The 21,284-nt window shown below is 60.5% G+C and overlaps 9 protein-coding genes across 9 annotated transcripts; 4 read left to right on the forward strand and 5 right to left on the reverse strand.

Annotated features, from left to right (window-relative positions):
• Positions 1–350: 350 nt before the first annotated feature.
• SPBR_04791 (gamma-butyrobetaine hydroxylase) lies at positions 351–2,360 on the reverse strand (the record flags this gene model as incomplete). Its single annotated transcript, XM_040763068.1, has 1 exon — positions 351–2,360. The coding sequence occupies one exon, from the start codon at positions 2,358–2,360 to the stop codon at positions 351–353; it is 2,010 nt and encodes a 669-aa protein (XP_040615138.1).
• A 733-nt stretch (positions 2,361–3,093) lies between these two features.
• Positions 3,094–5,491, reverse strand: SPBR_04709 (lanosterol synthase; the record flags this gene model as incomplete). The annotated part of the gene is made up of 2 exons (XM_040762986.1): positions 3,094–5,100; positions 5,171–5,491. The coding sequence occupies 2 exons, from the start codon at positions 5,489–5,491 to the stop codon at positions 3,094–3,096; spliced, it is 2,328 nt and encodes a 775-aa protein (XP_040615139.1).
• Positions 5,492–6,163: 672 nt separating this feature from the next.
• Positions 6,164–7,921, forward strand: SPBR_04867 (uncharacterized protein; the record flags this gene model as incomplete). Its single annotated transcript, XM_040763144.1, has 2 exons — positions 6,164–6,572; positions 7,395–7,921. The coding sequence occupies 2 exons, from the start codon at positions 6,164–6,166 to the stop codon at positions 7,919–7,921; spliced, it is 936 nt and encodes a 311-aa protein (XP_040615140.1).
• Positions 7,922–8,369: 448 nt separating this feature from the next.
• SPBR_05259 (ankyrin repeat containing protein yar1) lies at positions 8,370–9,155 on the forward strand (the record flags this gene model as incomplete). The annotated part of the gene is made up of 2 exons (XM_040763536.1): positions 8,370–8,568; positions 8,656–9,155. The coding sequence occupies 2 exons, from the start codon at positions 8,370–8,372 to the stop codon at positions 9,153–9,155; spliced, it is 699 nt and encodes a 232-aa protein (XP_040615141.1).
• A 345-nt stretch (positions 9,156–9,500) lies between these two features.
• SPBR_04871 (uncharacterized protein) lies at positions 9,501–11,252 on the reverse strand (the record flags this gene model as incomplete). Its single annotated transcript, XM_040763148.1, has 1 exon — positions 9,501–11,252. The coding sequence occupies one exon, from the start codon at positions 11,250–11,252 to the stop codon at positions 9,501–9,503; it is 1,752 nt and encodes a 583-aa protein (XP_040615142.1).
• A 1,481-nt stretch (positions 11,253–12,733) lies between these two features.
• On the forward strand, positions 12,734–14,221 carry SPBR_04968 (uncharacterized protein; the record flags this gene model as incomplete). The annotated part of the gene is made up of 1 exon (XM_040763245.1): positions 12,734–14,221. The coding sequence occupies one exon, from the start codon at positions 12,734–12,736 to the stop codon at positions 14,219–14,221; it is 1,488 nt and encodes a 495-aa protein (XP_040615143.1).
• Positions 14,222–14,768: 547 nt separating this feature from the next.
• On the forward strand, positions 14,769–16,000 carry SPBR_05050 (uncharacterized protein; the record flags this gene model as incomplete). The annotated part of the gene is made up of 4 exons (XM_040763327.1): positions 14,769–15,183; positions 15,315–15,707; positions 15,855–15,893; positions 15,954–16,000. The coding sequence occupies 4 exons, from the start codon at positions 14,769–14,771 to the stop codon at positions 15,998–16,000; spliced, it is 894 nt and encodes a 297-aa protein (XP_040615144.1).
• Positions 16,001–16,809: 809 nt separating this feature from the next.
• SPBR_05303 (uncharacterized protein) lies at positions 16,810–17,496 on the reverse strand (the record flags this gene model as incomplete). Its single annotated transcript, XM_040763580.1, has 1 exon — positions 16,810–17,496. The coding sequence occupies one exon, from the start codon at positions 17,494–17,496 to the stop codon at positions 16,810–16,812; it is 687 nt and encodes a 228-aa protein (XP_040615145.1).
• Positions 17,497–17,931: 435 nt separating this feature from the next.
• Positions 17,932–20,539, reverse strand: SPBR_04681 (uncharacterized protein; the record flags this gene model as incomplete). The annotated part of the gene is made up of 4 exons (XM_040762958.1): positions 17,932–18,391; positions 18,530–20,057; positions 20,297–20,363; positions 20,447–20,539. The coding sequence occupies 4 exons, from the start codon at positions 20,537–20,539 to the stop codon at positions 17,932–17,934; spliced, it is 2,148 nt and encodes a 715-aa protein (XP_040615146.1).
• Between the last annotated feature and the right edge of the window lie 745 nt (positions 20,540–21,284).

A 21,284-nucleotide genomic window follows, 5' to 3' on the forward strand; every position in this document is an offset into this window, starting at 1 on the left:
TATCTCTCGGATCGTACTCCGACCTTCTACGGCCAAGCATGGTGACGCGTATAGTGACGCGTATAGTGACGCCAAGTAGGGACTGCCATGGAGTCTGCACGGGAGTCGTCGTCTCATCGTCTCATCGTCTCATCGTCTCATCGTCTCATCGTCTCATCGTCTCATCGTCTCATCGTCTCATCGTCTCATCGTCTCATCGTCTCATCGTCTCATCGTCTCATCGTCTCATCGTCTCATCGTCTCATATTGGTCTATCTCTTTGAAAATGCATCCTTTGTACATTGCTTTCGAGATCCCACCCCAGACCAGCTCCTTTTCCAGCTTTTGTCTCCCTTCGCCACCGCACATCTCTACTCATCCGCGGTCCAGGGCTGGCTCTGGCGTGTACCCTCCGGGACCGGCCGCCCGGCTTCTTTCATCATCTCCACCACCCGCGACCGATCCATAGCCCCTTGCACCCACGACGGCCGAGGAAACGGCCCAAAGGGCGGCGTGTTTGTCGGTCGCGCCTCCCGTTCGGCCTCGGTGGTCTCTTGGCCCGGCACGCGGCCCCGGCGCACCATGTCCGTCAGCCGGCTCTGGAACGTCTGCTCGTCAATGTACGTGCCCTTGAGCCAGCGCGTGCCGGCGGACGCATTGAACTGCCGCCGCCCGTGCAGCACGCGCCGGTTGTTGAAGAGCACGCACTGGCCCGGCTGCAGCTTGAGCTCCAGCATCGCGCGGGGGTCCTCGAGCCGCTCGCTGAACTCGGCCGCGGCGTCGTGCCACAGAGCGAGACGCGTCGCTTGCGACGTCGCGGCAAGCTTGTCGCGGGGGTGCGGATACGACACGGGGTTGGCGGAGCGCAACCAGGCGGGAAATTCCATGGCTTTGGTCAGGTCGTAGGGCATGCTGTCCTGGAACGGCGGTGACCAGGCCGTCTGCTTGATGCGGTCCCCGGTACGACCAAGCGGTGCGCGTTCGGCCCCCAGCAGCGTCGAGCGGGCCCCGCCGTCCCGCTCCAGCTCCAAGACAGGCCGTGCGTTGTAGTAGTAATGGCCGTTGCGCTCGTAGTGGTAGCGCACGGGGACGCGGGTCAGCACCTGCACCTTCTCGGGGCTGCACACCTGCATCTCGGTGGCCGCGCGCACCGAGTCCGAGAACAGCGACTCGCCGCCGTCGCAGTCGTTGCGCAGGCAGTGCAGCAGCTGGATGTAGGGCGGGTCGTTCATGTACAGCAGGTCCTGGTGCAGGCACAAAAACACATTGGAGTAGGCCACGTTCTCGGCATTCGGCTTGGACACCACGTCAAACGTCTCGCCGTAGAACGTGTTCTGGATGTTGCCAATCTGCTCGGCAATCTGGCGCACCGCCGTCTCCGACTCGGGCACGCCGTCCACAATCAGAATGCCCAGCGCGTGCAGGTCCAGCAGGGCGCGGTAAAATTCGGCGTTGCTGCCGTCGTCGGGCGCCATCCAGTCGGCATACGACACAGGCTTGAGTGCCGCTTCGATCGTCGTCCGGTCCCACAGGCGACGCTCGAGCTGCCCAGGGTAGTTGGGCGGGTCGAGCTGCGCCAGCCGGAAGAGCAGCTCTTGCGTGTCAAATAGCGACGCGTGCGTGTCGGCGCCGGCAACGGCGCCAGCGGCTTCCGTGCCGACGTCGGCCTTATTTGGTGTGGGATCCCAGACCACGCGCAGCGACGTCCGCAAGCTAGCCGGATCCGTGACGATCGTGCACTCTTGCACGCGCGGCGACCGTGGGAGGTCGTGCGTGTGGAACGACTTTTGGCCCGACGACGCCGTCACACACGTCGGGCATGCGCAGGTGTCGCGCAGCCACAGTGTCGACACCCGTACCGGCCCCCTCACGCCGCGGAATTGCAGTATGAGCTCGTCCGTCTGGCTCGCGTACTCGACGGACTGCACGATGCCGTCAATGGCTGGCCCCGTCTCGCTCGGCTTTGCTCTTGTGGGTTTTCCGATAACATGCTTACGCAAGACGCCCATATTGTACATATGCGGCGCATATGTTTGGTCCGATGGCTGCGCCTCCCCGGTGCTGGCGGTCTGCACGCCGCTGGCCTCGCCCTCTTCCTTGGGCTTCGACCAGCGTCTCGTTATGCCCTGGCCCGGGCCCCCAGCCAGCGGCTTGCGAGGTCGCCCCCTCGGTTCGCGCACGATAACGTATGCAGTGGAAGCAGCCACGTCGAGCTGAGGTTCGTCGGGAGACGCCCGCGGTGTCGAATTGTCGTCCGTGGCGACGCCGCGGACCTGCGAAACAAACGGTGCGCGTCGCAGGGCGGATGCCGTGGCGGATCTGGCCAGCCGGCTCAACATTGCCGACGACGGAGCCGCGGCAGCGCGGCGCAGGGAAAGCATGGCCAAGTGTCGGGTGTCGGCGTGTTGTGTCTTGTAGTTTGAGAGAGGAGGTCGGAGATCGGCGGCAAAAGGGTAAACAAATCGAGCAACAATGGCTGCAAACCGAAAGAAGAAGGCGCGTTGGAACAGCAATTGCGGTTGGACGACAGGGGAGAAAGGACGGAAAGAGCAACGAACGTAGTCGCTAGAGTAGTCGTCTGCCCGTCGCTGCTTCCCTGGATGATGTTGTCGGCAAGTTGGCGTGCAATCAAAAGAGCCGAAAAGGAAGGAATCTGAGAAAGGAGAACGGGGAAGGTGCTAAGGAGGCGCATGGACGTGCTAGTGCCTGCGGGGGCTAGCTCAACCTATTCTTGGAGAGCGTCCCGTCAGTTGCCCCAGTTTGGTAACGCCAGCCGAGGTGTCTCTCTGTCGGCGCACGTGACTGTTCACACAAGTCGTACCATTGTCATCACGTCTTTTGATACAGCAAGCAATCGTGCTCGTATTCTTGCTATGAAGGCGTATTACTACTGTGTGTGTTGAGGTGCATAGCTCTCAAGTGTGTGGTCTATGCTGGCCCGAAAGCCTCGAGCGGATCGTCGATCGCCGTCGTCGATGTCATAAAACTAAAAACGAAACCCAGCCCATAATTATACTCCGTCTTCTCTTCGCCGTCTCTACTACTGCTCATTTTCCCTTATAAGTCTATTCTTTGCAGCACAGCCGCCACGTTGCTACCCGCTTGCTCCGCCCTTTATACCACGATCCGCTCGTTGGGGTACTTGTGGTGGAACTGGCCCAGCGCCTTCATGGGAAAGACAAACTTGTAGTTGGGGTACGAGATCATGCAGCTCTTGTTGAACACGCCCTCAATCGCCTCCTGCAGCCACTCGCCGTTGCTCTGCTGCCGCGACATGATGAGGCCAACCGCCTTGCGGATCGGCGCCACGTCCGGGTAGTCGGCCTTGAGCAGGCCGATGACGGCCCACGCCGTCTGCACGACGAGCGACCCGGACGGATGCTCAATATACTCCATGCGCTCGCAGGCCTTGTAGCTCTCGGACCAGCCGCCGTCGGCGCGCTGCTTGGACAGCAGGAACGCGCAGGCCTTGCGCGCGTGCTCGCTGTTGGCGCACGTCTCGCCCACCGCGTGCAGGCTCTCGAGGGCAAACATGGTCGCGTAGGTAAAGCAGATGCCCCAGCTGCCGTACCAGCTGCCGTCCGGCCGCTGGGCCGTCTTGATCCAGCCGACGGACAGCTGGATGAACTTGTTGATCTCCTCGGCGCGGTACGCGGGCCAGTGCTTGTGGAACAGCGACAGCGCCGTCACGACCGCCGTCGTGCACTCGGGGTAGTCGTACTCGACCATGATGCGGCCAAACACCTCGGCGGCATTCAGCATCTCCATCCACTCGCCGGCCCGCGGCGGCTCGTACGACGCACAGCCGCCCGAGGGGCTCTGGAACGTCAGCACCGTGTCGACGGCGTCAAAGATGCGCTGGTCGTCAATGCGCTGCGGGAAGCCGGGCGTCTTCTGCAGCAGGATGACCGACTTGAGCGCCTCCGAGATGCAGTCGCTGACGGCGTAGCCCTGGGTCTTATTACTAAATGCCCAGGCGCCCTTGCGGCGCTGCCGGTACCCGCGGTCCTTGTGCGGCACCTCCTCGCGGATCTGCTGGTCGTCGAGAAACGCCAGCGCCGACAGCAGCATCGGGCGCCAGCGCGGGTCCGTCTCCAGGCCGGCGTCCATGACGGCCTGGATCGCAAAGGCCGTGTCCCAGCACTGCACGCCGTTGGTGCCGTTGCACAGCAGGCCCTCGCTCTTGACCCACAGGAACTCGCGCATGCGCTCGCGGTGGCGGCGCACCGAGTAGGCGTCGGGCCCGTCGCGGATGTAGCAACACACCAGGTTCATGGGGCTATTAACCGGGGCGAGATTCGCATAGTCGGTGTTCTCGTCCTCCATGTCGATGAGGTCGCTGACCCACTGCTCGGCGCGCCTCTTGACAGCGTTGGGCCGCAGGTACGGGTTCCACACGTGCACCAGGGCCCAGTTGACCGCGCTGAGCAGCCACGACTTGGGGTGGTAGTTGTCCGTGGGCGCAATCGAGTTGCGGTGGCGCGCCCAGTCGATGCGCGCATAGTCTTCCGTGTACAGCTCCTGGCGCAGCGCGCGCACCAGCTCCGTCTCCTCGCAGACCCACCGCTTGGAGTACATGTACGACATGGGCAGAAACACCTGCCGCATGTGGATCCACCAGCGCCACGGCGCAATGGGCACCCAGTCGGGCAGCAGCCACAGCTCGGGCGGCGCGGGGTTCACGATGCGCCAGTCGGCCACGCCCAGCACGGACATCCACACCTTGGCCCAGTGCGGGCCGTGCGTGGCGCTGCCCAGGCGGTGCAGCGTCGCGCGCGCCTTGACCATGCGCGGCTCGTCGGCGTCGACGCCCACGATGCGCAGAACAATGTAGTTGAGCGAGGTGCCGAGCACGGTGCTCTCGCCCTCAATGTGCAGGCCCCAGCCGCCGTCGTCCGGGTTGGCGCGTGCAAACACGTAGTTCTTGATCTCGGTCGCGTAGGCCAGCGAGATGGGTGTCTTGGTCACGTACCAGGAAATGACAATGCCCGGCAGCAGGAACATGGGCCCGCCGTATTCGCACGCCCAATTGCCCGGCGGCAGCTGCAGCTTCTCGAAGAAGGAGAGGCCGTTCTGGACGGACTCGGTCGGGGTCGTCGGCTTCGGCAGATCGGGGAGGTCCTGCTACACGTCAGAATACAAGAGGAAAAATGTGCGCTGAAATAGTGCACGGGAAGATGAGCACACGCACCAGGGACAGTCCCAAAAAGTACTTGTCGGCAAGACTCTGCGGCCACTCCTTTGCCTCGGCGTCGTCGTCCAGGTAGTGCCACGTCTGCAAGCCCGCGTCGTCGCGCAGCCGCCATCGCAACGGGTCCGTCCGCTCGGGCAGACGCTGCCGTTTCGCCGGGTTCGTCAGGCTGCCATTCTCATCGCCGAGTTGGGTGCCGATGCCGTTGCCGTTGCCGTTGCCGTTGCTGTCGCCATGGCCATTAGCGCTGTCGTTCGCACGCTTCTTGCTGGGTGTCGAAGTCGGTTCGACGGCAACGGCCGTCGAGCGTGTTTGCACCATGCCTATGCTGCCAGTTGTATTTGACCCTTATCTGCGGGTAGAGTGACGATATGTCAGGATGGCAGGTCGTGCCGAAGTTGGGGTTGAACGTTGGGTTGTGATGAAGTTAAGTCAAAGTTCACAAAATGGTCGTCTTGTTGTTTAGGGGGGGAGCCTCGACTTTATGGTGGGTCGCACTTTCTTGCTGGAGCTGTAATGGGGCACACCTTCCGTTTTAGCGCCAATCTGCCCCTTGTCTTCCCACCCATTAGAACTCAATTTGTTGACTGCAAAGTCCCGAAATGGTGCCCTGGGGATTCAGGGATCGTTCCGTCTTGGCCTGCATTCATGTTGGTGTCGTCCGTTCCTTCCTGCATGACTTACAACATGTCGGAACTGATCCGACGACCATCATCGCAGCTTCCTAAATACTTGTCTCAAGGCCTTCATCACGCCCAATGCTCTTTCCCTTTTCATCCCAAGAGGAACACTATTTAAAATGGCTCGAAAAGGGGTGCAACCCCGGATTCCTTCTCCTCATTCTTTTCCCCCCCTCGGGCCGATGCCCCCTGAATAGAATCAACAACGAAATATCATACTGCCACTATTGCCGTCACCATTTGATCACAACGCATTTACCAGAACCACTCTGATATCTTGTCTAAGCGTGCCAAGCCTTGCAGTCCCACCGCCATGCCCAGTCTGGCCGATTGCCCGCGGCCTCCTACGCCGTCATCTTCCCCTCATTCATTCCCCAATGCCTTTACGCATTCTTCTGCATGTCCGCCTCGAGGCAATGGGCGGTCGACCAACATAGTTCCGCAGAGTTCCACATCCAGGGCAACACCCAGCCCGAGTAGAGACACACAGAGCGCCGCGCTTGCGTCGTCCAGCCGCATGGGCATGGCCGTGAACAAGATTGAGCAGATCATGGAAACTGTACTGGACAATATCATCCGGGGCACAGAATTGACCATTCCCTTTTCTCGCCGCACCAGGCCCAGAGCCCGTGTTGCATCCCGGGATGGCGATGCAGCCAGGCAGCAGCCCTGTGGCTTTGTGTCCTTTCCCGGGAAGACCGAGGCCGAGGGCAAACTTTTCAGTGGGCCACCGATTTTTTGGAAGCCTTTCCGCGGTCATGAGATGCATCCTGCCACGTAACGGGTGCAGTCTGGTATATGCAGTCCGGTATACTAACTCTCAAATCTCGCTTAGCCCAAGTACTCAGCATCCTGCAGCTGTCTCACCAGGCGCTCCTTTCGGGCACAGTTGTCACCAAGAGGTATTGATTTCAGCGTGCGGGGTCCATGTGCTGGCAGAGTTCGGGTGGATGCTGACGGACCAGAAACATCTTCTACCAGTACCGTGACCTGTTTCGGGATCAGAGAGTTGTTGACAGCTTGGTCGACGACATTGCCTACACGCTCAGTCTTGGCCGGGACTCTCTCAACATTGTACGTCTGGTGAGATACAATCTTGTTGGTGGCTCTTACTAACAATGGTAGGTGGCGGCCAGCGTTGGCTTGCTGTGCGGCCAACTCGGTTTCATTACACACCACAATGCATACTTCTCAGCAGCCAACCAAGAGAATGTAAGCAGATCCTTCTCGCTCACACCCACAGAATTCCGACTAACAGCATCTGCCACTAGGGGATTGCCATTCCACCGATGAGAGAAATCCAAGAGCTCGATCTGTCTTTGTGCCAATGGATCCTTGTCATTGAGAAAGAAGTATTGTGCCCGTGACTACAGATATGTTCTTAAAAGTTCAATCGTTATTAAGTCATCTAATTCATCGAATTCATGATTAGGCTACATTCAGAACACTCGCCGCGTCGGGCTACTGCAACGCATCCGTCGCTGGGCCCGGCGCTCTTGTCACGGTTAGTTGAGATACGCCTCGGCATCAGGAACACCGTATAGACAAGGCCACCACTGACGAAGCAAAGTCCAAAGGCTACCCGACTCTCGTTACCCGCTCGTTCCTACACCACATCCATGAGACAGCACCCAGGCTTCCCATCTACGGGCTGGTCGACTACGATCCGCACGGCCTGCGCATCTTCCGAACGTACAAATATGGCAGCCAGAGTCTGAGCCACGAGGCCAATACGACGGTCCCCGGAATGAAGTGGCTGGGTATCCAGAGCTGTGACCTTTTCTGTCCTCGAAATTCCGTCGGCGCGCGTCATACGTGGTCGGCCCTGAACGACGTTCTGCCGTTGACCGACACGGACCGGCGTACGGCTGTGTGTCTTCTCAAAGACATGATCTACGGCGCCAAAGCCGACTCCGATGCAGCGTCCCTTGAGCAGTACCGCGAAGTGCAGGTCATGCTCATGCTCAATATCAAAGCTGAGATCCAGGCGGCCGACGACTATGGAGATCTCGCGACTTGGCTGGACGAAAAGCTTTACCAAGACCAGGAAGGTGGCTTGGATATTATTTGATTGTGGTGTAAGGGAAACTATAGACGAGGAATCAGGTGGCATAATAGTCAGGTAAAAAAATGAAGGTTTGTCTCCGAAATGATAAAACCCGTCGTGAAAAAGTGTCATGCGGCGCTGGCTGACCACAAGGCTGAGGCTGGTTCGACAGGGTGTATTAGATACAGTGCTTTATGTAGCATCAACACTGTATTTACGGGGCACCCGAGGCACCGTTTGCTCAGTGGAGTAGCATTTCTACAGTTATAATGCTATCTACACACTGTATTGCCGCCCCGCGCTGCTAGCCTTGGGCTCCAAAAAAAAAGTTTCAGCAAAGGTCAAAGTCGAATGCAGCATCCCCATTGGCTCCTCTCTGACTTTACCACTTTTCTTCCACTCGACTCAACACGGCTTCTTTTTTGTCGCCTCGCTCGCTCAGCTCACTCGGCCACTTCCTCGACTGTTCGCCATGGTCACGTTAACAGAAGACGAGGTCGACGACCTCCTCTACTTTGCGCGGGCCAACGAAGCAGCCGACCTCGCGGACACGCTCGCCGCGCTCGTCGCCAATGCCGGAGGCGATGCCACGCCTCTCAGTATCCTAACTTCCGCCGTCGATGCCGGCAAGAACACGCCCCTGCACATGGCTGCAGGGAATGGACATTTGGGTGTGTGCGCGTGTGTGCGCCCCAACAATGCCCCTAGCAATGACAACAATGCCCAACACTGGATGACGTATGGCTAACAGGACGCAGACATTGTCACCCTCATCCTCTCTCAGATCAAGGAGGGACAGGGACAGTCCCCCGCCCCCGCCCGCCAGGCCTTTTTGGACGCCACCAACGCCTTTGGCAACACGGCGCTGCACTGGGCGGCCATGAACGGGCACCTGGCCGTGGTGCGGGCGCTCGTCGAGCAGGCGGGCGCGTCGCCGGCGCTGGCCAACGACAAGAACTACGTGGCGCTGGACCTGGCGGGGCTCCACGACCAGGTGGCGGTGGTGGACTACTTTTTGGCGTCGGCCGAGAAGGCGGAGAAGGCGGAGGAGGACGCGGCTGCGGCGGCGACGGTGGCGCCATCCTCCTCCAAAAAGGACAACGGCCAGGGCGCCAGTCTCGACCGTGCGACGGCCGCGCTGGACCTGAACAAGGAGCCCAACGCGGACGACGACGACGACGACGACGAGGAAGAGGTGGTGGTGATGACGGCCAAGCGGGAGGGCGACGAAATTGTCTTTGATGCGGAGAAGAGGTAGGCGCGAGGGGACGGGGCACTTCTTCTGTTTGGGGGTGTGTGTTCGGTTCGTATTCTTGTTTTGTCCATGGACGGCGTTTTACTTGGTCTGCTTTTCGGTTTTTTTTTTTTTCTCGTCATAGAAGCTTGCATTGCGTACCCAAGAGGCACGATATACAAAAACGGTGTATATATCAAATCAAGAACATTAACAACGTAAACTATGCAGCAAATTAAAAGCATGACTCGTAAGCAAGGCTCGTATAAACGCGAAACAGAAACCAAACCATAAAAAATAAAATCAAAATCAAAATCAAAAAATAACCCAAACAGTGTTAACGGGGCGTCGGTGGCCTCTGCGTCCAGCTCAGTGCTTGCAGTCGCTTGAGTAATGCCCCATGATGTGGCAGTTCATGCACCACGCCTCGCTGGCCGAATGGGCATAGGCACACCGCCGGCCGTTGGCGCAGGCGTCGCCGAAGCGGCAGGGCTCGGAGCGCCAGCGCTTGAAGTTCAGCCAGGGAAACTCTTGGAAGAGGTTGTGCTCCATGTTGGTGTGGACGGAGCCGCATTGGCCGCGCTTGTAGCAGTGGATGCCGTACCGGCAGCGCTGTGTGCGGTTGCGGTTGCGGCGGTGGGACTCGGCGCGGTCGAAATGGGAGACGGTCTGCCAGCCGTCGTCGGAGGGCGTGCCGTCGGTGCCGTCGGTGCCGTCGGTGCCGTCGGTGCCGTCGGTGCCGTCGGTGCTGGTGTCCGCAATCGCCTCAGCTGTGCCGTCGACCGTCTCGGCGTTGACGTCCACCGCAGTCGTCCCCTCCTCGGCGTCCTCGGCCTCCTCGGCGACCTCGGCGTCCCCCACGTCCCCCACATCGTCGTCGTCTGCATCCAGCTCTTGCACGTGCGCATCGTCGCCGCTCAGGGGCGCGTACATGTTGCTCATCTCGGCCGTGGGCACGGTCTTGCGATTGGTCCGGCCGGCGTAGACGGGCCACGACAGGACCGTGGCGATGCCGCGGAACGACGTGCGCACCTTGAGGAGCACGGGCTCGATGTGGTTGTTGGGGACGCGCGAGAACTCGATGAACAGCGTGGGCGGCGCGGCGGTCGCCGGCGACGTGGCCGTGGCTGGGGGCTCGTCCCGCGTGATGTAAAAGACCTTGCCCAGCAGCATGAGCTTGTCGCAGACGGCCTTTTCCAGCGCGCTGGGGCCCTTGCGGGACTCGTCCTTGCCCAGGGGCCCCGTCCAGGACCCGTCCACGGCGTCGTTGGCAGCCCCGCCGGCGCCGGCGGGGCTGAGCATAAACTGCTCGTACCAGGCCGGCACAAAGTCGCACAGAACGACCGACTTGGCCGGGTCGACGGTCCCACGGCCGCGGCGTGTCGAGAAGTAGTTGGTGAAGAAGATGTCGGCAAAGACGCCGTCGAGGTAGTTGACGGAGAACAGCGAGGCCAGGGGCTGCTTGTCGGTGGCGGTCTCGAGCTTGACAAAGTCCTTGGAGAGGGCGTGCTTCCAGGCCCACAGCTCGACGCAGATGCCCGACTTGAGGGCCTTGAGGATGGCGGGCATCATGTCGCGGTCGCCGGTAATGCAGATGAAGGTGGTGTGGTTGATGCGGTTGCGGTGCTCGTAGGCCTCGATGCGGTACTTGGCCTCCATCTGGGCCTCCATGTCGGCGCGCGCCGACAGGTCCGAGGCGATGCCGGAAATGTCGGCGCCCATGGAGCCGTCGACCTCCTTCTCGCGGCCGCTGGCGGCGCGGTCATAGATTTTGGTCTCGAAGTGGTTCTTCTCCATGGCCTCCCAGACGGAGTCGCTGGGCGGCGGCTTGGAGCCATAGTAGAACGACTTGCTCTGGACGCGGTGCCGGTTGGGTTTGCCGGTGGCGTCGCTGCCGCCGTTGGCCTTGAGGAGCGTGGTGACGAGGCGGCCAATGTCGATGCGCAGGCGCGGGTCTTGGTCGCTGTCGGTCAGCTTGGGCCGGTGGGCGTTTGCCTTTGCGGCGAACTTTTGCGCGTGGATCCAGATGTTGGAGTCGTCGATGAAGAAGAGGCACTCATCGGGACGCTCGGCCATGCGGGCCGGATTGGGCCTCGCTGTGGTGGGATGATATGGTGGCATGGGGATGGTGCGTTGCTGCGTCGGTCGTGCTGAGACTGAGATGGTGAGAATTGTGTTTGCGTACGCTTCTTGCAAGTGAACTTTGTGGATAGACTGCAACGGTCGACCATGATAGCATGAAGGGGACGGCAATCCATTTAATAGAGCTCGCCCTCCTCTTCTCGAACATTCTCAGGACAGTCGCTAGGCGCAGCCGTGACAGATGGCAGGCCCAGGACAAGGCCTTTCCTGTGTCTTCCTGTGTGCATTCTCCATGGATGGTCCTGTGGCTGGGTGGAAATTCATTGGTTGTCGCTGTCTGCTTGTCAAAGTGCATTTCTGCACATGGACAAGCGAGCAAATGAGAGTGATGTGACGGCGGGAAAGGCTGTGACGGAAGACACAAATGTGCAAAAGCATGCATGCTGGAGCAGCATGGAACGAGGAGATGCACAGCCTGGACGGATTTGGTGCGAACAGCCTGGAACTTGGTCGGTGGCTTGGGGCCCGATTGGCCGACCCTCTGAGGCCAAACCCCCGGCCAGGACCGGCCAGGGCCGCGCCTTGATGAGGCCAAGCATCCTAACGAATCCCCGCGAGAAAGTTAGGCGCCTGGCAGTTTTGAGGAGTGGCACGTCAAGAGGATCGGATTCAAAACAAAGGCGGGTTTTGTTGCTGCTTTTGTAGATGTTAAATGCGGCGTTGTTCGTCTTGCATCAAGCGGCGCGAGACATCAGGGAGCAATACGGAGCGGAAGCCGTTGGTTGTCGTGACTGGGTGAGTTGAGTGATGCCAGAACGTCGGTTGATAACTCGAAAGGATGGCGAGATTAAAAGATGGTAAATTCAGGGGCAAAGAGGAGATGCACAAAGTCCAGGTTGGGCAAGAGGAAGACGGTCGTGCTTGCCGGGCTGCTCTTGCTCCTCAACCGTGGTCAACAAGCTTAAAAGGGAAAGACGTAGGCGGCTTAGCAAGGCGGTTCTAAAGGTGGCTATAGTCGTCGTAAAGACGGTCGTCATAACTCGAGACAAATGTACGTCATAAATACTGTACGTGTAACTATTCGTCTCATTTACTTTATTCAGTCATTTTCAACAATTTTTCTATTTGCATAGCTCTCTTGTTACATTAACGAGACGTTGAATCAATGTTAACTCAGACAATTCCAAGTTAATTCACACTACTCTCTCTTTTTAAAATATTGTGTGCCTCGTGTACAAATATACAAATTGTACAATATAAATATAGTCGAGCAATGCAGTGTAAAAAAATAAATAGTACAACAGGGAGAACGTCAACATATAACCACGTCGGTTGCAGCAGTTTGAGTCAGCGTCGGGTCCTTCCGTTTTTGGCGGGCAGTTTTCAGATGCTGTTTGTGGGGCAGAGTGGGTTAGTGGGTGCACTGTAGTCGGCTTCCAGTGCTCCAGCGCTCACCCAAACAACAGTCTCCAATCCAGTGCCAACATAACAAACATCACTTTGTCGGCACATCCCTCACCATGGCCGCCCCCGCCCTCGCCGCCAAGACCAAGACGCTCGTGCACCTCGACGCGGCCGCAGCGGCGCACATGGACGTGGGCGTGTTTGGACAGCAGGCCGGGATGCAGATCTACACGCAGATTGCGTACGTCTTCGCCGCGACGCCCGAGCGGGCCGCCGTCGTGGCCACGCTGCAGACGGGCCTCGCGCGCTTGGTCGCGGCGTTTCCGTGGCTCGGCGGGCAGGTCGTGCGCGCCGCGGGGGCGGACGGCCGGCGGCACTTGCACTTTGCGCCGTTGCCCGATGGGCCGCCGCCGCTGGTGGTGACGGACGCGCCGCTGACGTTGACGATGACGGCCCTCCGTGCGGCGCAGTACCCGTTCCGGCTGCTCGACGAGTCGGTGGTGGCGCCGCGGCGGACGCTGCCGTCGCCCGCGGAGCCGGCCGAGCGGCCCGTGCTGCTCGTGCAGGCGACGTTTTTGCATGGCGGCGGTTTGGTGCTGACCGTCGTGGGGCACCACGCGGCGATGGACATGGTGGGCCAGACGGCCGTCGTGGACTGGCTGGCCCAGGCGTGCCGGGGCGAGGCGTACAGCGCGGACGACCTGGCCGTGGGCAACGGCGACCGGGCGGGCGCGGTGGATCTGCTGGACGAGGGGGCGGGCGATCCGTTTGCCCTGATTCCAGAGCAGGTGCTGCCAGTGGAGGAGGGGGAGAGCGAGAGCGAGAGCGAGGGGAACGGGGCACAGCCCGGAGAGGCGCCAGAGACGGGGCCGCCGACGCCGCCGCCGCCCATCGCGTGGTCCTACTTCCACGTCAGCCAGACGGCCCTCGAGGCGCTCAAGGACGAGGCGACGCGGACGCTGCCCAAGGCGGGCGGCATCCCTTTTGTGTCGACCAACGATGCGCTGTCGGCGTTTCTGTGGCAGGCGATCCTGCGGGCGCGGAGAGCGAGGTTGACGTCGACGTCGACGTCGACGTCGTCTTCTCCCCCTCTGTCGACATTCGCCCGCGCCGTCAATGTCCGCCGCCACCTCGGCCTGCCCCCCAACTACCCGGCCCTCCTCCAGAACATGACCATCCACACCCACCCCGTCGCCTGGGTCTGCGATGCGTCCCTGGGCGCAGCGTCTGCCCAGCTCCGCGCCGCCCTCCTGCAGCCCGATCGTCTCCGGGAACGGACGCGGGCGCTGGCTACGTGTTTGGAAAAGCACACCGAGCAGGCCGGCCGGCGCCTCTCGTTTGTCGGGCCAGTCGATGCCGCGGCCGGCGGCCTGATGCTGAGTTCGTGGACGACGGCGCCCGGCGTGGACACGGACTTTGGTCTGGGCGGGCAGCGGCCCGTGGCCGTACGCCGTCCACAGTTTACGCCGGTGGAGAGCCTGGCGTACCTGATGCCGGCGGACGGGGACGGCACAGTGGCGGTGGGCGTGTGTTTGCGGGCGGCCGATTTGGCGAACCTGCAGGCCGACCCAGAATTTACAAAATACGCACAGTACGTGGGATGAGGGGGGGGATGAAGGGGGGGGACCAGAAGCATAGCAATGATGTAATTCATGTACATAGACGGTAGACGGATCGAATAGAAAGTGTAGAGTAGGTCGCACACCATGCCGGCAACCTGCACGATCGACATGATTGTGCATCAGACTTGGCAAATTACAGAAAGGAACATGAAAAATAGAGGAGATGAAAAGAGAATAGGGCGTGCCGTCTTACATGACCCACAAGGCACAGCACAGTACTCGGCCGCAGGGTCACAGCGTCGCAGCGGCGTAGGAATTGACCCCGAATCTGGAACTCTGGAACACGACCCTCGACCAACCTGAAACGCCTCAGAAGCAAATGGGCAGACAAAGGACGACGCATGGTAGTGAACTCGGTCGCCTCATCTTTCCTTTTATGAATGTGTGTTTGTTCTTGGCCAGTTTACTCTTTTCACATTATTTGTTTGTTGCTCATTTATCATTGCTTTCGTTTCTGCCGACAGTTGACCTGTTTTTTTGTCACTATTTTTCTTCTTGTTTACGTATTGCTTCTCTATTTTTTCCCCAAATGTCTTCCGCTGCGTACAACCCCGTCCGCGCCGACGCTCGCAAGGCCGACCGCCGCAGCGACCGACTGGCACGACAGACCGCCGACCACACCGCGCGCTCGGCTGCCGACAGCGCCGACAGCGCCGACAGCACCCGCCGCAGCGGCGAAGACGGCTCCGACACCGAGGTCGACGATGCCCTGATCACGGACGACGAGAAGCAGTGGGAGACCGTTGCGCTGGAGCGGGGGCTGCTGGGCCGACGGCCGTCGCGCGCGAGCCGCGTGCTGGGGGCGGTCCGGCGCCACCGCTGGATGGTGGACACGGGGCTGCTGGTGGTGATTCTGGGGCTGGTGGTGCTGCTGCAGCTGGAGGTGCGGCAGCGGCCGGCGCGGTGGCAGGTCGGGGGGGATTATATGAAGACGGGGCCGATCTGTAAGTTGGGGGACATGCTGCACACACGCCGTTCCTCATTCCTCATCCACTTGCACTCTTCACTCGTTCTCGCCCTTGTCCTCGCTCGTCCTCACTTGCTAACGCTCGCGACTCGCACTCGCCCCCCACAGTCCGCACAAAAGTCGTCAAGTGGGAGGCCGACGAGGCCTTTGTCCCCCCCAAGGACGCCGACTTTGCCAGCAACACCACGCTGGCCACGTGGAACACGCTGATGCCGCAGGGCACGGGCTGGCACAACACCGAGGCCGCGACGACCTTCTTCACGACGACCATGACGCACCAGCTGCACTGCATCCTGATGATGGGCCGCATCTACACGGCGCTGCGCATGAACGCCATGCCGTCGCCCGACCTGCCGGCGGACTACCACTCGCACTACCTGCACTGCATCGACTATCTGCGGCAGGCGGCCATGTGCGCGGGCGACGTGGCGGTGGAGGCGCACGAGCCGACGGACGCGTCGGACAATGGGGCGCTGGACGGGGGGTGGAGCGGTCATCATGGTGAGTTGCGGGTAGACGCGAAGGTCTACGGCCACTGTCTCAGTGTTTTCGTGTCTTTCTGTCTCCCTCTGTGTCTGGCTGTTCGCAGCTATAGACATTTTCCTGGGTCGATTTTGATCCTCTGCCGACCGCCGCTAACTCCCACAGTGTGCAAAGACTACGGCCAAATCACGAGCTACCTCGAGAGTGAGTCAATTGCGCAGCGTTGTCTTTGTCTGCATGATGCTATCGATGCTAACTTTGCAGGCCAAATCCGGGACGGCGTGCGCACAGTCCTGCCGATTGACGATTAGGAGGACGCAGAGTGTTGATACGAGACGTGTATTTGTGTCTGTATTTTGAGACCATTTCGTATGCGCGAATTGACCATGGACGATCGTGTTTTTGTATATACAATATATGAGCATTGCCATCACAGGATTGCGATATTGCCGACAAGCGTAGAAGTCAAGTGAACATCGAATGGATACTGACTTGCGTTTGATGATGTTGGACTACTACTTCAGACCTGTGATCTAGCCTTGCGTTTGAGGGCTCTATTTTGCAGTTGGCTTAGTGGTGGCGGTAGCTCCTGACAGATGTCCATCAAGACAGACGGCGTCTCGAATAGGCAGTTGGCTAGTGTCTGGAACCTGCCGCTAGCAAGCCAGGCACCTTCCTAATTATGCTCTTGTCGTTCCTCCCCCTTGGGTCCCTTTTTCTCTTTTTCCTTTTGAGAAAGAGCGGATCACCCTCCTGCCGCTGGCCGACGTGAGTCAGTTCGGGCGTGCGGTGTAAAAACGTGACCGTGTAAGAAGACGACAACGATCGCCGCGAGAATCGCGTCTTCTGCGCATAAAACGTTACATTGTGCCTCAGCTGAAAAAAAGAAAAGAAAAAAGAAAAGAAAGCGACGACAACTCGGCTGCGGCAGCGCAAGCGACGACACAAACGTCAAACGTCAGCCGTAAGCAAGCGTCGATCGACTTACTTTTGCAGCGTCGCATTTCTGGACGAAAGATACAAAGGCCGTTGCAGTCCTCGTCAAGCAGTCCAGTCACAGAGAAGTTGTCTGCAGACACGTCTCGAGCATCTTCCAAATAATAAATTCATCACAGACACACTACAACAGACACACCACACACCACACACCACAATGGCTCTCACGATGCGCGCCGGCACGGTCGACGACGTGGACCAGCTGGTCGAGGTCTACATGGCCGCCTTTGCCGACAACGGCGTGCAGAAGGTGGTGTTCCCGCCGACGTCGACGCAGGTGCGGCCGTTTTGGCGGCAGAACCTGACCAACAACCTCACCGAGGACGACGTGCACGTCCGCGTCATGGAGACGGCGGCGACCGACGCGGGCCCCAAGGCCATTGTGGCGTTTGCCGTCTGGAACGCGCCCCGCAAGCCCACAGACCCCATCCCGTCCATGCCGCCGCGCGACGCCTGGCCGAGCGACGGCGACCCGGACGCGGCCGTCGAGTTCTTCCACGACCTGGAGCGGCAGCACCGGCGCTACATGGCGCACCCGACGAACGCGGGCCAGCAGCAGCCGCACTGGTACCTCGAGCTGATTGCCACGCACCCGGCCCACCAGGGCAAGGGCGCGGCCGGCGCGCTGCTGCGGTGGGCCGAGCAGCAGGCCGACGCGCAGCAGGTGCCGTGCTACCTGGACGCGACGCCCGACGGCCGGCCCGTGTACACGTCCAAGGGCCACGGGTACCGGGAGGTGGAGACGCGGCGGTACTTTGGGGGGGCGTACGAGCACGTGTACATGATTCGCGATCCGCGCTGACGACGTCATGGGAGCTGAGTCTTGGTGGGAGCTGAACTCTGTTGATTCTCTTCTGCTTCTCCATGGGGCCGGCGGGGGCTGACTCTTGTTCCACCCAAACGGCGACGGGCATCAGACATAACACTAGACAGAGCATACAATACAATGCAATACAACTGCACAATGTCCAGCGGATCGTTGTGAAGACGTGAGAAGGCTGTCTTTGCTGTATGCAATTGCTCCAGACTCGTGATGCTGCAGTCGTGCTCCACTTTCACACGCTGAATGTGCCCATCTGATTGGCCAGCAACGACCGCACTGCCCCTGCACGACGATCCATGGTGCCTTCCCTGTCTGACCCGTGCCGTGCGAGCAGGGAAGGAAGGAGTGGTGCGTGACTCTCCTTTCCTCCCCAGCGAACACACAACATTGTCACGAACACTGTCACGAACATCGTCATGAACATCACGACACCCGACACCTGCGACACCATGAGCTAGCCGTCACCAACCGCATGCCACCATGCCCTCCTCCACCTCCCCAGCGGGCGGCTCTGGCGGCCGAAGCGCCGGCCACAAGGCCCGCAGCCCCGAATACGATCCCTTTGCACTGGGATCCGACGACGACGACGATGACGGTGACGGTGATGGTGACGATGGTGACGACGATCACGACAGTGACGGCCATCGTGATGGTGTCCACGACCACGACCACAATGTGCCCAGCGAGCGGCAGGGCCTGGTCGGTCGGCCGCCTGCGCTGGGACGTGCCGCACGCACCGCGGCCACCGACGTCGGCCTCGGCCTCGGCCTCGACCTCGACCTCGACATCGACATCGACACCGACATGGACGTCGACACCAACCTCACCGTCCGCCAGGCCGTCCGCGTCTACCGCAAGGCCATTTTCTGGTGTCTCGTCACGTCTGCCTGTGTCATCATGGAGGGCTACGACATGATTCTGTACGTCTGTCCTCGCTTTTATTCTTTTTTTTTTGTCCTCGCTTCGCTCGCGTTTCTTTTCTTTTTTTGTCCTCGCTTCGCTCGCTCGCTCACTCGCTCACTCCCTCACGCTCCCAGCATCGGCAACTTCTTCGCCTATCCCGCCTTCGCTGCCAAGTACGGCCAGTTCGTCGACGAGCACGGCCAGCACCAGCTCACCGCCGCCTGGATGGCCGCCCTCGCCAACGCCGCCCCCGTCGGCTGCTTTGTCGGCACCGCCCTCAACGGCCACCTCGTCGCCCGCCACGGCCACAAGCGCGTCCTCCTCGCCGCCCTCGCCGTCCTCAGCGCCTTCATCTGCCTCACCTTCTTCGCCCCGACCATCACCGTGCTCCTCGTCGGCGAGCTGCTCTGCGGCCTCCCCTGGGGCATCTTCGCCTCGTCCGCCCCCGCCTACGCCTCCGAGCTGCTGCCCACCGCCCTCCGCAGCTACCTGACCTCCTGGACCAACATGTGCTTCATCCTGGGCCAGCTCATCGCCGCCGCCGTCCTGGCCACCCTCGTCAACCGCCGCCCCGACGACGAGTGGGCCTTTCGCATCCCCTTTGCCCTGCAGTGGCTGTGGCCCATCATCATCTTCCCCGTGCTGTGCTTTGCGCCCGAGTCGCCGTGGCACCTCGTGCGCACGGGCCGGCGGTCGGCGGCGCGCAAGGCCCTGGCGCGCCTGCAGGCGTCGTCCGCGTCGGCATCGGCGTCCGTCCCTGGCGCCGACATTGACGCCACGCTGGCCACCATCGAGCGGACCAACGCCATGGAAAAGGCCGCCATGGGCCCCGCCGAGACGACGTATGCCGACTGCTTCCGCGGCACCGAGCGCCGCCGCACGGAAATCGCCTGCATGGCCTTTGCCGCGCAGGTCCTGGCCGGCGCGCCCTTTGCGTACAACTCGACCTACTTCTTCCAGCAGGTCGGCCTGCCCACGCACACCACGTACCTGCTCAACACGGGCGGCACGTGTCTCGCGCTCGTCGGCACCCTCGGCAACTGGTTCGTCCTCATGCCGCGCTACGGCCGCCGCACCATCTTCCTGGGCGGCATGGCCGCCATGGCCTGCCTCCTGGCGGCCGTCGGCGTGCTGGGGCTGCTGGACCGCCGACGCACCATCGTCGCCGTCGGCCTCGTCCAGGCCGCCCTGACGCTCGCCTGGACCTTTGTGTTCCAGCTGTCCGTCGGCCAGCTCGGCTGGGCCGTGCCCGCCGAGGTCGGCTCCACCCGCCTGCGCCAGCGCACCGTCTGCCTCGCCCGCGACGCCTACTACGCCGCCTCCATCGCCGCCAACGTCGCCCAGCCCTACCTGCTGAACCCCGGCGCCCTCAACCTCAAGGGCACCGTCGGCCTCGTCTGGGCCCTGCTGGCGTCGGCCGTCGGGCTCTGGGCCTGGCTGCGTCTGCCCGAGACCAAGGGCCGCTCCTACGCCGCGCTCGACTGGCTGTTTGCCCAGCAGACGCCCACGCGGCAGTTTGCCACGGCCCCGGTGCCCAAGGAACTCGGCGGTGGCGGGCACGACGGCAGCCGTGGCGGCGCCCGCAACATGGCCGGCTATAGCATGGTGCACGGCGACGACACGGCCGACGATGCCGACCAGCGCGGCTCACGAGAAATGGACAGTATGGCAAGGGGGGTGTGAAGTACGAGCATGCGACCGAGGTATATAGTGGATTTGCATGGGATAAAATACATGAATATCATGAACTGAAATCAAACGCTCCATGTCGGCTCTTCCTTGTGCATGCAGACCGTCGCGCCTGTGGCCTCTCCACCCTCTCTCCACCCTCAACAGCACGACTTGTAAAACGAACAGCTGCCGTGGCAGCAGTGGCACCCCAGACTCAGATTGCCGCCGCGCAGGCTGGCCTGCGACGCGTCGATTGTCGCCGCGGGGCGCGGTTCGATGGCCTGCCGTCGCGGGTCAGTCACAGTCAGTCAAGACGCGATTCGTACGCAACGTGTATGAGGTACGAGTGCACAAGAGAACCTACCGGCTGCTGTGCGACCGTCTTTGTGCTGTCGGCAGCCGTAGCCGTCGCCATCTGCATGGGACGCGCCGGCGGCGGTTTGCCCTCGATGGTCATGGCGGGCGGCGTGTGCGGTGGGCGAGGTAGGCGCTGGACGCGAGCAGAAGCGAGGAGAGTGTCAATCTTGGAAAGCGACTCTGAAATGACGATGGTCCAGTTTCACCGAGGGGACGCCTGAATCATATGTAAATAAGTACACTTTGTCCGCGGTGCGTGTCAATACACTCCGCCATTCTTTTCGGAGGGCGCCAACGTCTCTTCAGCCGCAGCCAAGAGCAGAGCCGACAGCCTTTACGGTTTCGCATCGTCCCCTTCTTTTCATCCCAAAATGGTGTTAGTCCTGTGTGGCTGAACGGGCTTGTTCTTGGCAACAAAAAATAAAAATAAAATAATTAAAAAGCCTACAGATTGTCACCAAAAGGACCAAACACAGAGCAAGGTGACTTGGGACCCATTGGGCCACTCTCCACGAGTTAAAAATAAGATTATGCCTCGACCGTTTCTCAAAGTCGATTCGGATAAGCTGCCTCTTTTTTAAAGAGAGGAGAGACACACACATGACCCTGGAGTCTCGGCGTCTTGACTGGCAGCGCCTCCAATTCTTGGCATTTCTGGCCTGCGGTGCGCAAAAAGGGATCACCTGACAGTTGTCTTTTAATCAACGGAGTAATTAGATATGCTCCATTTGCCAGTGTCTAATGTCTCGTCTACGTTTTATCAGTCAGTGACCATGAGTAATGCTTTCATATTTTCAATTATCCTGTTGTCCTGTTGTCCTGTTATCCAGTTGTCCAGTTGTCCA

Source organism: Sporothrix brasiliensis, assembly GCF_000820605.1.
Source record: "Sporothrix brasiliensis 5110 chromosome Unknown Cont21, whole genome shotgun sequence".
NCBI classification, from domain to species: domain Eukaryota; kingdom Fungi; phylum Ascomycota; class Sordariomycetes; order Ophiostomatales; family Ophiostomataceae; genus Sporothrix; species Sporothrix brasiliensis.